This window comes from Adiantum capillus-veneris, chromosome 2 (assembly GCF_014529385.1).
Source record: "Adiantum capillus-veneris isolate H3 chromosome 2, ASM1452938v2, whole genome shotgun sequence".
Classification (NCBI taxonomy): Eukaryota; Viridiplantae; Streptophyta; class Polypodiopsida; order Polypodiales; family Pteridaceae; genus Adiantum; species Adiantum capillus-veneris.
In genome coordinates this window covers 85,559,085-85,576,769 of record NC_140932.1, presented here as the reverse complement: position 1 = coordinate 85,576,769, position 17,685 = coordinate 85,559,085, and the positions used below count along the sequence as shown (strand labels likewise).

The following is a 17,685-nucleotide window of genomic DNA, read 5'->3' as shown; positions in this document are numbered from 1 at the left end:
TCCATCCACATCTGACGACAACAATTGGCCCTTTGGACCGTTCTTGCTCTTGTTACTAACTTTGAAGTTGCTGTTGAATGACTAGAGGTTGTCTAGATGGTCATTGTCGGGGATGTAGTGACTCTTGCCGCCCTGAAGATCCACCTTCTTCCCTATCTTCTGAAGACATTTCACCAGTACTTTTGGATCGACGGAGCCCACCATGAGTGAAGGCAGCAATACCCTATATTCCATTGAGGGCTTTCTTCACCCGCTTCATGCAGGCATCGCAGTCTATGGAGACCTAAATCTAATCTAATATAACGTAAATCTAAATCTAGCGTAAATAAACGTAAATCTAACTAAAAATAAACCTAAATCTAATCTAATTTAACTTAAATAAACCTAAATCTAATTTAACGTAAGTCTACATCTAACCTAATCTTTAACGTCTTTTAGGATAGTTTCCTACGACGTTATAACTCTCTTCTTCTTGTGTGTGTACGCGTGTGTGGATGTGTGTGCCAATAAAAAGAGATAAATGGTATAACCTTTCTATCACCCATGCCAAGTATGATAGATTGGTTATGCCATTTCCCTCTTGAATAATAGGTCTTGAGTTCAACTCCTCGTCGGCTAGATCTTTAGGTCTTTTAATTTTAATTAGTTTCCTACGACGTTAAATTAGTTTCTCTCTCTTTCTCTCTCAATGTGTGTGCGTTTTTTTGTTTATGCATGTTTTCTCTCTCTTTTTCTCTCTCAATATGTGCGTTTTTTGTTTATGCATGTTCTCTCTCTCTTTTCCTCTCTCAATGTGTGCGTTTTTTGTTTATGCATGCTCTCTCTCTCTTTTCCTCTCTCAATGTGTGTGTGCATTCTTTGTTTATGTATGTGTGTGTGCGTTTTTGTTTATGTTTGTACTCTTTCTCTCTCTCTCTCTCTCTCTCTCTCTCTCTCTCTCTCTCTCAAAAACACTATGTGTGTGTGTGTGTGTGTGAGAGAGAGAGAGAGAGAGAGAGAGAGAGAGAGAGAGGGAGAGAGAAAGAGGGGAAGGGAACATGAGAGTGAGGAAAGGGAAGGAGCATACCTGGCTCTCCTTCCTCTCCTCGTGTGTGTGTGTGTGTGTGTGTGTGTGTGGAGAAGAAAGAGAGAGAGAGAGAGAGAGAGAGAGAGAGAGAGAGAGAGAGAGAGAGAGGGAGAGCGTTACCTGCTCCTTGCTTGAGGGCGCCGAAAAACTCAGATCTGAGATCTGAGTTTTTGGGCGCTCTCTGTTATTTTTTTTAGCTCAGCCGGCGTCGCTATGAGCGTCGCAAATTTACTTGTAAATTTGCAACGCTTATAGCGACGCCGGGATTTTTTTTTTTGAGCGTCGCTGTGTGAGCGTCGCTAATATGAATAGCCTCTTGTAGTGTAAGAGGTGGTTTTTCTCACACCTATGCATGCGGTGATTCTGCACCCTCTAATTTCTAGGAAAGAGATTAATCGTGCTTAATTCATCTCTCTGGTAATTCCATTAGTGAAATCCTATTATTCTTAATCATGTAAGCCGAGTAATTATCTTTAGAGCCGGTTCCCATAGGATTATGTGTCATCCATAATGATTGCTATATGGAAAAATCTAAACCTCTCATGTAGCAGGGATTGTTGATGTTGCTAACCTATCCTTTGGCTTGTTATGATGCCTACGGACATTAGCTTGTTTTCCCAAGTTAATTACTTAAATTAGTAAGTCTAAAATGGCCCCGGTTAAGAGGAATCGCTTTGGTGGAGCCCAGGACCACGAGGCAGGAACGAGCAAGGTGAACGGAAAGGGAAAAGCTCCCATGGAGGAACAAATACCGGCCATCTCACGGGCCATCGACGAAGAAATGGAAGAGGTAGATCATAATTTCATTCAAGTTGTTTAATTTAACATTGCACACGTTTAGTTAGGAATGAAAATATCCCCAAACATGTTGGAGAAATCCGACGGAAACCTCGGCATTGAATTCATTGTACATTAAGTTCTAAAGTAGGAAGGAAATGATTGATGGGTATGCTGGTTGCAATTAGGAAAGAATGTATGCTAGGGAAAATTTAGCTCGACATGTTCATTTTATTTCCAATGTTGAATCAGTCCTGACCCCCCTACTGATCACAGGGGGCAGAGTTCTTCGTTAAGGACTCTTGTATCCACGACTTGCTTTCTATGCGGTGGATACCCACGACTTGCTTTCTATGCGGTGGAAACCCATGTCTTGCTTTCTATGCGGTGGGAGTGTCCATGACGTGCTTTCTATGCGGTGGACATACCTAGTTGTATGGACAGCTAGGCGACAACGGGAGGAGTGAACTCTCGCTGGAGGGGGGATGTTGTACCTCCAGAAAATTGGAACTTTTATGAATAAGTTTGAGTAGAATTTTTACTAGAATTCTGTCTTGGTGTTGTTTGCAATACTGGTTAAAGGGCTGTATTAACGAACAATGTGATTCGGAATTAAACAAGGAATCTTTATGTTGAACAACCTTTGTGGTAGTAATTAGGTCACACAAAGAAGTGTGAGTGTGGGGGTGGAAAGTGGGGGCTTGGCTCAGGTTGCCAATGCCTACGAGATGGGTGGTCTCGATTGGTCGGAAACTCTCTGTCCCCATTGTGCTTACTTCGATATTAGTAATACTCATTGCCCCTAGAGCGGTGAAATATCGAGAGTACATGCCTCTGAAACATGGGAAAAAAGGCACTCGAGGTTTCTCTCCTCTTGGAAGGTGGGTCTTAGGATCGCTACATAGGTTAAATCACGCTTCCCCTACGAGGTGGAGCTAGATCTCCTTGCTAGTAGGCTCGAACTCAATTCACTTTGTGATGAGAGATCGTCCGCTAGATGAACCCAGACCACTTTGTTTGCTTCCGCTATAGATCTAGTGGCCAACAGGTTTACCATCAGATCCGTTGTTGAGACGACGGGGTGGGGACCTCACACGATGTCAATGTTGCTGATGCAATTTTGATTGAAGAAATTTTTCCATACTTGGTGCATTAAGCCAATCAAATGATGCACGTGGGGTTGTCAAATTTTATTGCTATGGTCAAGAGCCTATTCAAATTGGACATGCATTGTATGAGCAATTTAAGAGTGTCATTGATGGCTGGACCAAACCTAGCAATAGTGATGTCTCATCTTCTCAATCAGTTCAATCCAAACGTCTTGGCAGCAAGCATGGAAGATTTGTTCATTCCTCTATCACCTCTTCCTTTAAAGGGCCTTCTATATCACAAGGATTCGCTTCATTAATCACGACCACAACAAAGCATGCTCTTTTTCCATCAAGTGGTTCTCAAAGATTGAAGCTACATAAACTTCCTTTGAACTCAACTTTAAAGGACATGGAATCTATGCACATAGCTCAAGAGTTGGGCTATAACAAGAGTTAAATAAATGGAGGATCTGCTAAACGTTTCATAGATAGCTTACGAAAAATGTACTCCCACCAAGGATGATATCAAAGCCCCGTGATGTAGATTCCACTCTGATAGTGTTGCTAAGTTGTAAAAACTTGAAACTTCACACAATTAATTTTAATCAAGATGTACCTTTGCCAACACATTTTTACATTACTTTGTATTTTGTACTTTTGTGATTTCAAGTAGATATACTTGTACATTGATTTATTTTGTATGATTATTTGGTGTTTCTTAGCACTACCTTTTGAAAGAGAAGATAATCTACTCTTATGCCCAAGAAAAAGCTTTACTTAAGAACTTATCACACTTGGTTGTGTCATAAATGACCTAGATAATGTGTCATCATGCTTCATGCCAAACACATTTGTCATACATGTTGTGGTCACCCATGTAAAATTTATTGGAGAGTAAACCTCTATGTGTATGAGTGAATTTACTCCTTAAGCATTTTAAAGCTGTATGTACACAAACACATTGTCACACATTGCTAGTTGTATACTATTTCCATCATTTTTTGTACCTTGTCTCATTAGTGAACTAAGTAAAAAAGCATATTGTACCTTCCTTTTTGCTTTAGACATTTCACAATCTTGCTGATATAGTTTGATGATGATTTTGGGACAATATGAAAGGACTATAGTAAACAATACGTATGTATTAAGAATTCTAGAGGGACATGACATTGCTTGGGCTTGATCAAATAGTTCGGCACAAAAATTTCTCTCACAATGTCAAACCTGCTCAACAATGGATCTCATGGAGTTGAAGTGATTACTCAAAAAGTAATGCATTTTGGGTGCATTTTGAAGTTCCCATAGTGATTTACCATAGTTTGATTTAACGATATATGATCTTTCTGAAAGTTTTCTCTACACATTTATCCACATTTATGATAATAAGTTAATGACACGATTCAAACAAGTAGTATCTCATCGACAATTTTTATGGTTGGAAAGAAAATAATGATGATTGAAACGCATAGCAAAGTACTATATCGTGGATAAAACTTCACCACATTTACAAAGTGAGAATTAGGAGATTCCCATAATCTCTAATATGGTGTTTAACTTCTTGCTGTTTTATGGTGATGGTGATAGTTAACAGTGGTTTCTTTACTTAATGGTGTAACAAGTGGAGGCTCAAGGCGAAGCTACTCTACACACTCTATCTCTCTCACTCCCAATTTTTAACAATTTTGTAATTTGCAAAGCATTAATAAATACAAGCATGGTTGTGGGTGTTAAAAAAACATGGTTCTTTTGTCACTTCAGATTATTGCTATTTGTTCTATCTCTATCTCTCTCTCTCTCTTTCTCTATTCTCTCCCTCCCTCCCCCCCTTTCACCTTCTCTCCCTATCTCCCTCTCTATTCTCCTGCCCCCCCCCCCTCTCTCTCTCTCCCTCTCCCTCTTTTTTTTTTCTATTTCTCTCTCTCTCTCTCTCTCTCTCTCTCTCTCTCTCTCTCTCTCTACTCCACCTATCTCTCTCTATACTCTTTCTCTCCATCTTTGGTATCGGCTATAGGTATTGTATGTTGATGGAGATTTTAGTATTTTTATCGATGATGATATGGTCATATGATTCATTAGAGAGTCAATTGTTTATTCACGCTAATAGGATATACATTTTTCATTGTTGTACGTGGTGGTTATGTATTTTATTTGCATTGGACCATTTATAGAGGCTACAGGAAGGAGATGTGCACTCTACCGCCAAAAGAATTTACAATTTTGGTCATTGGTATAAGTGTCAATGTTTGCATTTATATATATCGACTCTTATACCAACAATTATACCGATGTAAATACCAACAGTATGACCCCAATGCTTATATCAAGGGTCATATTAATTCTGGAACAAATTTATAGTCATTTCAAAGTGCCAATATGAGCAACCGTCTTTGAAGTGTCTCTTGTAGTGGAGTCAAAGCATGTATTGGTAGTACCAAAAAGGGGTGTCTTGGACATTCCTTTGGTAGCACTTTGTAAGCCCCATCTTCATGTGTTACATGTAAAATAAACTAGCTTGTTATATATCAATGGATAGATTTTTCATGTAGAATCTGTAACTATAAAGTCCGAGAAGTTTTGATTTTTTTTTGCAAAAAATTTACCGCTCTCCACTTTTTATAAGGGTACTACCAAAAAGTACAAAAAGTGGTATACATGCTTTCATCCACTGATTCAAGAGTCAAATAAAAAGTATGCTTTCTTGGAGTATCCATAGAAGGATTGATTGAATATTGAATCCACATAGGGTTGTTGAGTCTCAGACTTGGATATTGTGTAGGGTCATATTAATGATGGGCTACAAATTTCCAATATGAGCAACTATCTCTGGACTATCTGTTGTTGTGATCCAATTGTCAAATAACAGTATGCTTTCTTGGAGTATATCCATGGAAGGATTGATTGAACCTTAGATCCAGATAGGTCATTTAGTCTCACACTTGGATATTGTGTAGGAATTACACCTCTATCTTGTTTCACATAATGTTGAGTCTCACACTCTGATATTGTGTATGAATTACACCTTTATCTTCTTCAGTACTCCATGCTTTGAAGTATCATGGCCTTCATGCACATGCTGAAAATCATGCCTAGCATTTTTGTCTTTGCGTATTAAAAAGAAAAACCAGGGCTTAAAATATCTTATTTTGGAGCATCATGGTCTCCATGCACATCATGCGGATGCCAATAATCATGTCTTTATTTTTGCTTTTCATGTGTATGTAGAAAACTAGGGTCATAAGCAGTGTTTGGGAAAAATCATTTTCACAAACATACAAAAATCCCTCTTAAGACAAATTTGAACCGGAAATTTTACAATACTAGCCAATATTTTCGCAAAATTACACTATTTTCCATGTATTTTAAGTGGAATTTTCTCCTTCTTGCCCTCCCCCCAACCGGCTACTTTGATTTTGCAACCGGCTCAAGGCTAAGCTGAGGCACACTTTTCCTGAACACTGGTCATGAGATCTTGTTGTAGACTTGCATGGGATGCCACAATTAGATAAGACTTGACGAAATATATTATTGGAATATTTTGGCACTCCTCACATACATATTTAGTGTAACCAAGGAAATAAAATACCCTTTTCACAAAACCATGAGAAGTACTCCCCATTCGACTTATTTTGAAGGCTCTACTACTTCAAAGTAGCAGAGCATATAAAATGAATGTACAATGGTAAGGCTATACAAAACGCTGATATTTTTTAAGCTACGAAATAGGTTTATATTTGCGAGTGAATGAGTATTACTAGATAGGAGCTCTCCTCTAATAAGCCAGGATGGTGTAGATGGTTTGAAGGAGAGAGAGAACAAAAAGAACCATAGCTGCAAAGATGGAAAGGAGAAGCCAAGGCTGCTTTTCCCAATATGTCTCCACAAATGATGCCCTCCATTGACGCCATTTCTGTTTGGAGAGTGCGTCTAGCTGGGCCATAACCATACGGTTGGAGACTGTGTTGCGGCACGAGACGTACATACAAAGCTTGTTCCACATTTTTGCGAGCTCTTCATGGCTGCCAAGCTTGTTGCAGATAATGCCACTCTCTGTCAAGATATGAACATCATCCACATTGTCAATGAGGCAGTCCAAAAAATGCACATAGGAGATGATAGTGTATTGCTCTGGATGTCGTAGAGTGGCCTCATAAGCGAGGAGGTTGTGCAACACTCGCACGGTGGTGTCACTCACTGTGATTCTTGGCAAGAGGAGCACATCATCTTCTTCATCGAAACGGATGTCGCCGGTGTCGCAGGGTCGAAACCGCACTCCACTTTTTGAGAGTTGCAAAGCTGTGGGTAAGGAAGGATCTGCATCGATCATAGGAGACTTGATCGGTAAGCAGCCCTGATCATGATCTGAGTGAGGGGATTGTGTGAGGCGATCAGAAACATAATCATAGAGGAAAGAAAGAAGAGGCTCTCCCTTAGCCTTGTCTTCCAAGGGAGGCAACTTGTGCAGGGTCCATTCAGGGAAGGGGCTTGAACGCTTGCAATACCAGAGTATGACATCCTCTAGAGAAGGGAGAGGGTCATCTGCGCCTGGCCGCAGCTGGCTCTTGCCTTGTAGATCACCGGGTGAGGTGGCCCCATTTTGTGCTATGGTCTTTAGAGCAGACTCGAGCAAAATGACGGGGACTTGATTCTCCAAGAGCATGGCATCACTGAGAACAAGCCGAGCCAAGGGATAGATGAGCGGAGACTGGTGCCTCTGCAGCTGATGGTGGCTGAATGTGGCGGCGACGATAGTGATGGCGTCCAGGGCGAGGATGCGGGCGAGAGGGCCGAAATCGGAGGTCCCGCCGTCCAGCCATTGGACATACTGGGCACGAATTTGGGGTTCAAGCTGCTGAATGGAGTGGAAGAGGGTGGAGAGTTGGGTGTCGGAGAGGATGAGGGCAGAGGCGGTCATGCGCTTGAGGTGAGCCCCGTCGAGAAGGGCATGGGCAAGGAGAGGGCAATCGGGCGGGTAGGCGTGGTAGGGGCCGAAGGAGAAGAGAAAAGGGGAGTAGGCATGGGGGTTGGCCCTGCGTTGATCCAGAGGCACCTTATACAAGCGGGGATAGTGATGAAAGCGGGAGCTGCCAACATTAATTACAACGGCGCCCTGATCATGTGGTCTGCAACAAGTGGGGGAATCGAATTCGGCTAAGAAATTCCGAACCATTGCAACAGAATTAAAAGGCTGGGAATGAGATTATGGACAGTACGTCTGAATCGCATGCAGAGAGGGCGCCTACGTACGCCCCAGGCTCGACTATAATTCAGAAACGTTGAAAATATGCTAAGGGTTTGTGAGAGTCGTGCTGCTGGCGGTTATCGTTTTGGACATGCCAATCTCGATGCGACTCTAGAAGTTTGAGACTTCTTCCAGTTTTATGTTTGCAAGTTGTCAATGCCCCCGGGGGCCCAAAACAAACTTGGAAAACTGCATATGAGCAATATTAGAGCTAAATTGAGTAGAGGCGGCCCAATCTTGTTTAATGGTTTATTTGTGGGAATCGGGAAAGATCCCTTGTGGGAAACGAGAAAAGGGTAGGGTGCAACTAGGTAAGGCGAGGGCCGTGAGGCAAGAAAATGGCAATAGGCGATACTCGTAGCGAAGCCGAGGCGACAGTGAAGGCGAACGCCTGAGAGTGTAGGGTGGTAGCGCTAGGTTGGGTCAATATGATTGTTTTTTGCAGCATCGCAAGCTTGCTCGACTGGTTAGCGCATCTTCTTGTGAGTTATTATGCCTGCTAGGTTGAGTACGAATCTTGCATCCAAGTCTTGAAGGGTAGGAAATTGGAATATCAAGGTCGAGGACGTATTCCTCATGTGTGAGGAATCTTCCAAAGTAATGAATAACTAGTATGTGACCCGCGTGTTGCTGCGGCCTAGGAAACAATGCCTCTAATTTCATAGGGCTATCTTCTCTTCCAAGTGGAACACTATCAATACTCTCTTTCTACACGTATAGTCTATCGCATTTATAAAAGTGACACATGACACGACCTCTTAATAGATGCTACAAAGCATTTTTTGATACCAAGATTGGAAGCTTCTCATAGACATTATTTTTCATGAGGTGCTAACCCTTGTTCAAAAAACTTAGGAGTGCTCTTATTCTATTGGGTGTGTGTGTGTATCAAGAGAGAGAGAGAGAGAGAGAGAGAGAGAGAGAGAGAGAGAGAGAGAGATTTCTCCTTTTGGTCTACCTTGATCTAACAATGATACCAAGCTTGATTATAGAGATTAGATAAGTTAGCATGGTGTAAAGAGATGAAAGCTAAGAGAAGTCAATGTAATAATAAAACTTTTTTTAATAAATGGAGTGGGTTCTAGAATTGGTTTCAATGATAGAAACGCAATTGGATTCAATGTCTCTGCTCCACTCTCTTACTTGCTTCTATCCTTTTACGTATGTATGGATGTATGTATACATATATATCTATATGTACAAATAGTACACACACACACACACACACACACACACACACACACACACACACACATATATATATATATGCTTGAAGAGAATATTTGTCACATAGGTCTTGAGGCATCTTGATATGTTCCAATTATGACTATATGTACACATAGAGCGCGCGCGCGCGCACACACACACACACACACACCCACCCACCAAGGCTTGGGAACATTTTATGTGGACTCGTATTTGGAACCTTTTCACACGTATATAAGTTGACTAACTCTAAATTTGAGGGGGATAATCGCACTACAAATCTCATATTATAACCAAAAATTCCATAATTTGAATTGGTTTGAGAACCTTCTTGCCCAAATTTGAGCCGGCTTTTTTCATTTTGAACAGGCTTTAGCTAAAGCGAACCTATCTTTTTTCGAGCCCTCACACACACACACACACATATATATATCTATATCTATATATATATATATATATATATACATATATACAGACACATATATATGCTTGAAGGAAAGATTTGTCACATAGGTCTTGAGGCATCTTGCTCTTGTTTAAATACAATAACTATGACATTTAAAGTTTCTATGCTCCCCCCCCCCCCAAAAAAAAAAAAAAACCCTCTAGTTGAAGTGACGATCACACAGGTGGACATTTAAAAAGGAGAAGCAAACTTCTTTTTTTGATTTTTTTGAAAAGAAAAGTATAAATGGCTATGATTGGTCTGCATCTCTCTCTCTCTCTCTCTCTCTCTCTCTCTCTCTCTCTCTCTCTCTACCATCGGATACATCGTTGAGATCTCATTGGATGTTCCTACAACATTTCAAATTCTCCTTTTATCAGAACATGTGTGTACGTGTGAGGGTGTGTGTGTGTGTGTAAGATTCTCCTTTTATCAAAATGTGTATGTACGTGTGTGTGTGTGTGTGTGTGTGTGTGTGTGTGTGTGTGTGTGTGAGAGAGAGAGAGAGAGAGAGAGAGAGAGAGTCTCTCTACCATTGGATAGATCGTTGAGATCTCATTGGATGTTCCTACAACATTTCAAATTCTCCTTTTATCAAAACGTGTGTGTACGTGTGAGGGTGTGTGTGTGTGTGTGTAAGATTCTCCTTTTATCAAAATGTGTGTGTGTGTGTGTGTGTGTGTGAGAGAGAGAGAGAGAGAGAGAGAGAGAGAGAGAGAGAAAGAGAGAGAGAAGATGAAACAAAAATAACTTTATTCTTACACATGTTGTGAGAGATCTTTTGGGATTGTTCCAATGGCATTAAAAATTTTTTTCTTCTAAATCTCTCTCTCTCTCTCTCTCTCTCTCTCTCTCTCTCTCCTCCTCCCCATAGATATTCACTTTTGTTGAAGAATTGTCTTGTAAATTTTAAAGTCACTTTAAATTGTTCTTATACGCAAACATTTTGTTCTGTCTTCCTCTCTCCTCCTGCGTCATTTGTTGGACTTTGCATTTCAACACATTAAATAAAACACTAAAAAATTGTCCTCTGCCCCCCCCCCCCCCCCCCCCTTCTCTCTCATTGATTTTAGATTGCGACCCCAGTTTACCAAAATTTAAGGAATTTATAGATTTTTAAGCACGGCCCACATGTTAAATCTTAAAATAAAAAGAACAAAATATCCAAGAATTGGTAAAACGTCCATCAACTGGGAAATCTCTCTACAGATTCGGGGAGTTAATGTGAGGGTTGGTCTTTGTCGGGCATTCAATCCATTTTCTACGGGTAAAAAACTTTAGCTATCCTTCTAAAAATATACTAATGTCAAAAAATAATATCTTGAAAATTTGAAAAGTGTGTGAGCTCGTAAAATATTTCTTTCTCTCCCCCTCCCTCATAGATTGAAAGGACAAGGAGACTGGAACATGCTCATCACCACCCAGCCATGTCCTATATAGGCCCTTGGCCTTCTAAATATAGGGACCCCCTTGACTGCATGTCCGTCATGGCCCTTGGCCGTGCCTGGTCCTACCATTGTCTTGACATTACTCTTCCCTTGGCGAAGCGTTTTCGTTCCTCGAAAACACAAGTGATGGTATCTTCATAAGAACACTAATGTTTTCTACCGTAACATCCCTCATGGATCCAACGGTTCATTTGAGTGGAACCCGGTTCAGTAGGAGGTTCAATGAAACCAAGAGTACCATCTTGATTTTCTACATTGTTGTCCATTTGTAACCATCTGATGGTACTGGTTCCTATCCAAACATAGTGTGTAGATTCCATTTAGAACGCTCATGAGCATGGTAAACGAGTTTATCACAACAAAGATGTACCAAAAAGAGTACCTCTTGTCACTTTCCATGAAAGTAACTTGCTGACATAACTCATCTGCCAAGTTTAAGTCCTTGACTTGTTCCCAATTTTCATCATCAGTAAACAACCCCACCCTAATGAGTGTTCAAGGTTGAGAACTTGAGTTATACATGAAGAGACTACACCTAGTCGCAAACATGCTTTAACTTATAGTAAGCAAACTCTAAGTAGAGCAATAAATGCTTCCTGATTGGATCGCTTGGTGCTAACATACGCACTTTGCATATCCTTCAGCACCAGATTACACTTTGTAATCTTCCTATCCCCTTGGATAGCTGACAGTACTCAGGTGTGTTCCCTCACGGTTTACAGACAGTCGTCCCAAATGACTGGTAAATGGGAATCACAATATCATGTAACATTGTTGAAGAATCAACAATGTCCGGAATAACCATCGTGGTTATCTTGAAAAATCCATAAACACCCAAACCGAGCCATGACCTCTATTGGTGATTAGTAGACCCAAAAGTAATCTCATAAAGATACTGCACATAGAGTGCAACATGCTTCATAAGCGACAACTTGAGGAATATGCATGCCGTTCCAAATCAGCCTTCGCTAAACACTAGGGCCCATAACACATAGTGTGCATGCATTGAGCAAAAAACAGATCCGAACCTGTATATCCATGGTGATTCTTGCCAATACTTATGGCAAATGTGATGTGCCTAGCACACATTAAAAAGGAATGTAAATAGTTCTGAAAAGAAACTAAATACTTTCAGTTGCAATCTTTTGCAAGCCTTGCTGAAACGTCTGAACCATAATAGAAGGTGAAACATTGATCACTTCTAGGTACAAATAATGAAACTTTTTCATTAACAACTTAGAGCCTTGCTATATGTATAAAAAACCATCTGTAATGTTGTTTAGTAGTACTTGTACTTGAACAAGTCATTCTAAGTATCCAACAATTTCTGGCCACTGAAATTGCTCTTGATACATCTTTCTGAAAATGGTGTAGAAAACAGATTGACCAGCACCTAGGGACTTTGTCGTGACACATAATTGAAATAATGGCGCCAGTGTCAGTTCAGAGACTCATATTATCCACATGTGTGAATATCTCTCATGTAAGGATGTTTAGAAAAGAACATCCTTCAAGTACAAGATGTACTTGTGTGTGGAGGTAGCTGCTAACACTCGTTATGGTGTATCTAGACGCGTTTGGTGTATCTAGACTCCGTGGTAGAGATCAACTGATGTGAGTTTATGGTTTTCAAAAACTCAACTTGAACGTCGCACTGAAAACATGTAGTGCAAAAATAACACCCTAAACATCCGTACTGACAAGAATCTGGCTTGTCCATTAACGTCAAGGTGTACTCCACTGGGTAGATCTGTTCAATCTTAAGAACAATCACCCAAGGAATGCCAACCGTTGGGTCTTACCCAAGATTTGACAATGGCTCTTAGCCAGCCTGTGTGTGGCTCATAGCCCTTATGGCAATTAGTGTTCAATCGATGAATCGATGAAGACTAATGTGAATGGCATCTTGGCCAAGTTCTAGCTGAGCATTAGAGCACCTTGACTCAAACGGACTCACAAGAAAAACATGTATCAAAGAGATTCTTAGAAAGTTTTCCTTATTCTTAGAAAGAGAGAGAGAAGGAGAGAGAAGAAGAGCATGTTCGGTTGAGGAAATTTTCATAAATTTCTAGAGTGGGTGCCCAATCTATGTGCTCTTACACATCGTATGCCTGACTTGCACCTTATCCTATAAGCATGCAACAATTTTCTAGTATAATGCTCTCATCGAGAGAGGTAACAGAAAACACAAGCCACAGCTTGACCTACTTACTATGTATGGGTCGTGACTGTACGGGGATGACTTGAATAGGGAACTTTGCTGGTGAAACAAGTCCAAGTTTGAGGTTCCTTTTAGTGGTGTTGTGTGTTGACAACAACCAACAAGCATGTTAAACAATCCAAAACTTATCTTGTTATAGCGGAAGCATGTTTCATGAGGCGCGGGTAGAATGGAATCCACCTAGCTAGCATGCCGTGCATGCAAAATTTTAAGCCCTGGGCAAAAGTGATGGCCTGCAACGTGAGAGCCCAAAACCATGAGTGCCCTGCACCGATGTACGGGTAGGGAGTGATATTCCCTATTTTACTAGTTTCCCAAACTTGTGTGCCACTGCCCGTGATTCCAAGTCATTGGGCAGTACCTTGGCACAAGGGAGAAGCCTTGCTTCATGTAAAATTGTCAAAGAAGTTTTCTTTGAACAAATGTAAATGTATAAACATGGAAAAATAAACAATATTGAACATGGTCTAACCTTGTCATACCGCTGTAACCAATTGTCTGGAGATGTCGGAAGAATAGCTCGCTCAAATCGAGTACATAACCGTCTCTGTTGTATGTGAGAAAGTTGTCTTGACATATGGAGAAATTCCCCAAAGGCGTGTGCACATAGCATATCACAAACGAGAAAAATCTTAATGCAATATTCATAAATTGAAGCTGTGCTTCATATAAATATGTTTGTGTTGAGAACCAACGGATGTGGTTGCAGATATCATGACGAGAAGAGTCGATCGTGTCAAGCAATTTCAATTGAAATTAACCAGTACTGTGTGGTAAGCATCCTCTGTGAGCGTGTAGAAACAATGACAAAGAGTCGGCCAGGCCGAGCTGAAAGGACAAGGGAACTGAACATGCTCATCACCACCCAGCCATGCCCTATATAGGCCCCTGGCCTTCTTAATATAAGGACCCCCTTAACTGCATGTTCGTCCTGGCCCTAGGCCGTGCCTGGTCCTACCCTTGGCATGACATTACTTCCCCCTTGGAGAAGCGTTTTCGTCCTCGAAAACAAGAGTGATGATACACTAATGTTTTCTATAGTGGAATCCTTCATAGATCCATTTTTTTGGTTGACCAGAACACGGTTCAATAGGAGGTTCCATGAAACCAAGAAAATTTTTCACATTGTTGTCCATTTGCAACCGTCTTGTGTTGCCGATTCCTATCCAATCATAGTGTGTAGACTCCATTTAGAACACACACGAGTATGCAAAATGAGTTATCACACAAAGATGTACCCAAAAGAGTACCTCTTTTCACTTTCCATGAAAGTAACTTGCTAACATAATTCATTAGCCAAGTTGAAGTCGTTGACTTGTTTTCCAATTTCAGTACTAAACAACCCCACCATCACTAGTGTTCAAGGTTGAGAACTTTATTTATACATGAAGAGACTACACCTAGTTACAACCATGCTTTAACTTTATAAGAAAACTCCAAGTAGAGCAATAAATGTTTTACTAATTGGATCGCATGGTGCTAACATACGCACTTGCATATCCTTTTAGCACAAGATTACACTTTGTAATCTGCATATCCCCTTGGATAAGTGATAGTACTGAGGTGTGTTTCCCCCACGGTTTACAGCCAGTCGTTCTAGATGGAAAGTAAATGGGGATCACAATATTGTACCACATTGCTGAGGAATCAACAATTGGTGAAATAACCATCGTGGTTAACGTGAAAGATCCACAAGCACCCAAACCGATCCATGACCTCTATTGGTGATTGGTAGACCGAAAAGTAAACTCATTGAGATAATGCACACCGAGTGTAGAAGGCTTCATAAGAAACAACTTGATGAATACGCATGCCGTTCCAAATCATCCTTTGCTAAACACTAGGGCCCATAACACCTAGTGTGTATGCATTTAGCAAAAAACAAATCCGAACCTGTATATCCATGACTATCCTTGCCAATACTTATGGAAAATATGATGTGCGTAGCACACAGTAAAGAGAAATGTAAATAGTTCCAAACAGAAACTAAATACTTTCAGTGGTAATCATTTTCAAGCCTTGATGAAATGTTTGAACCATAATAGAAGGTGAAACAATGATCACTTCTAGGTACAAACAATGAAACTTTTTCATTAAAAACTTAGAGCCTTGATATATGTATAAACAACCATCTGTAATGTCTTTTAGCAATACTTGTAGCTGAACAAGTCATTCTAAGTATCCGATAATTTTTGGCCACTGAAATTGCTCCTCATACGTTGTGCTGAAAATGGTATAGAAAACAGATTTGACCAGCACCTAGGGACTTTGTCGTGACACAGATTTGAAATAGGGGACGCCAGTGTCAGTCCCAAAGACTCATGTTTGCCATATGTAGAATATGTCTCAACTAAGGATGTTTGAAAAAAGAACATCCTTCAAGTACAAGATGTACTTGTGTGTGGAGGTAACTCTAAACACTCTGTGACAAGAGTGAGAGGGACCCTTATTCATTGTTCCACATTGGCTAACTTGAACTCCTTGAGTCCCTAGACCATGTTGTATCCCATGTGACAACATGAACCAAATTGAATCCTATAAGTGGATTCATAACAGTACAATGTACATTGGACACTACGGCCCAAAATACTTGTTTCGACATGCCCTTGGCATGGCACTGAAATATTCAAGCGTATTTAAATGACTTGAAAAAACTAAGCAATGCATACTAAAAACTAGAATAACACCAAATCAATAGATGCGTACCTGGAGATTGAACTGAATGTTCTCTTACCCGTATTCAAATACAGAGGAACACGTCATCCACGTTTGAAAAAACAAGAAACATTGCATTGGAAACCCTGGGTGTTGCCTTTGAAATCTAAACCCTTCGATTAGAATCTACGTAGTCAAACCTTTTGGTAAGACCCTTTGTAGAAACTGCTCGATTAGCAGGTAACGATAACCAACATAGTCAACCGTGTACAGAATGATTGGAATCAACTTGAGAAGGTGAATTTGTCTGCTACCGCGTGGTATAGTGCGGACTTCTTTCCTTGAAAGTATAACGAGAATAGATCAACTATGATCCTCGATGACTATGGGGTGATTTAGTAAGCACCCGCGGGGCTTATCCCAAAGCAATGTGTCCATAGACAGTCGTAGTGCTAACGAGAGATCAGGAGATCCACACAAGTGGAAATTCTAGCTCTTATGGATAGCCATGCTGTTGCAATGGTATGTTGCATCTAAAATTCGTGGTAGAAATCAGCTGAGTTGAGTTTATGGTTATGAAAAACTCAACGCGAGTGTTGCATTGAAACTATGTCGTGTAGAAATGACACCATAAACATCCGTAATGACAAGACTCTTGCTTGTCCATTAACGTCGTTGTGTAGTCCAGTGGGTAGATTTGTTTGATCTTAAGAACAATCCCCCAAGGAATGCCAACCATTGGGTCATACCCAAGATCTGACAGTGACTCTTAGTCAGCGTGTGTGACGCATAGCCCTTATGGCAATTAGTGTTCAATCGAGGAAACGATGAAGACTAATGTAGAGGGCGTCTTGAACAATTTCTAACTGAGAGTTAGAGCACCTTGGCTCATGCTGACTCCCAAACAAAACATGTATCAAAAACTTCGTACAAAATGTTCATTATTCATGGAGAGAAATAAGAAAGAGAGAGAGAGAGAGAGAATGCTGGGCTGAGGAACTTTCTACAATTGACGAGTTTGTATATCTTGTGCCCAATGTGTTTGCTTTGTCGCATCTGATGCCTGACGTGCAACTTATCCTATAAGCATGTAGCAATTTGCCTGTATAACTTCTCTCATCAAGAGAGGGAACAGAAAACACAAGCCACAGCTTGACCCACTTACCCTGTATGGGGTCGTGACTTGACAAAAAATGACTTAATAGGGCGCTTTGCCTATGAAATAAGTCCTAGATTTAGGTTCCATTTAGTGGTATTGTGCGTTGATAGCAACCATAAATTTAAACCATCCAGAACTTAGTTTGTCTGTGACAGAGTGTTGGGTGTGATAGTGGAAGCGTAATCTCTGAAGAGGTGGAATTCATGCCACCTGATGAGCATGCCCTGCATACAGATTTTTAAGCCCTTGGCGCGAGTGATGGCCTCAAACGTGAGAGCGCAAACCATTAGCACCATGCATAGTTTAAACTGGTAGGGATTCTGTGAGGTGATATTCCCTATTTTGCCAATTTTTCAAACTTGTGTGCCACTGCCCGTA

General features: G+C 40.7%; 1 protein-coding gene across 1 annotated transcript; it reads right to left on the bottom strand.

Annotated features, from left to right (window-relative positions):
• Positions 1–6,518: 6,518 nt before the first annotated feature.
• Positions 6,519–8,171, bottom strand: LOC147463110 (putative UPF0481 protein At3g02645). Its single transcript, XM_086528048.1, has one exon. The coding sequence runs from the start codon at positions 8,099–8,101 to the stop codon at positions 6,704–6,706; it is 1,398 nt and encodes a 465-aa protein (XP_086384174.1). The 5' UTR covers positions 8,102–8,171; the 3' UTR covers positions 6,519–6,703.
• Positions 8,172–17,685: the final 9,514 nt, after the last annotated feature.

Excerpts from the sequence above, each read along its gene's own strand:
- LOC147463110 (XM_086528048.1), bottom strand. The coding sequence starts at position 8,101 with ATGGTTCGGAATTTCTTAGCCGAATTCGATTCCCCCACTTGTTGCAGA.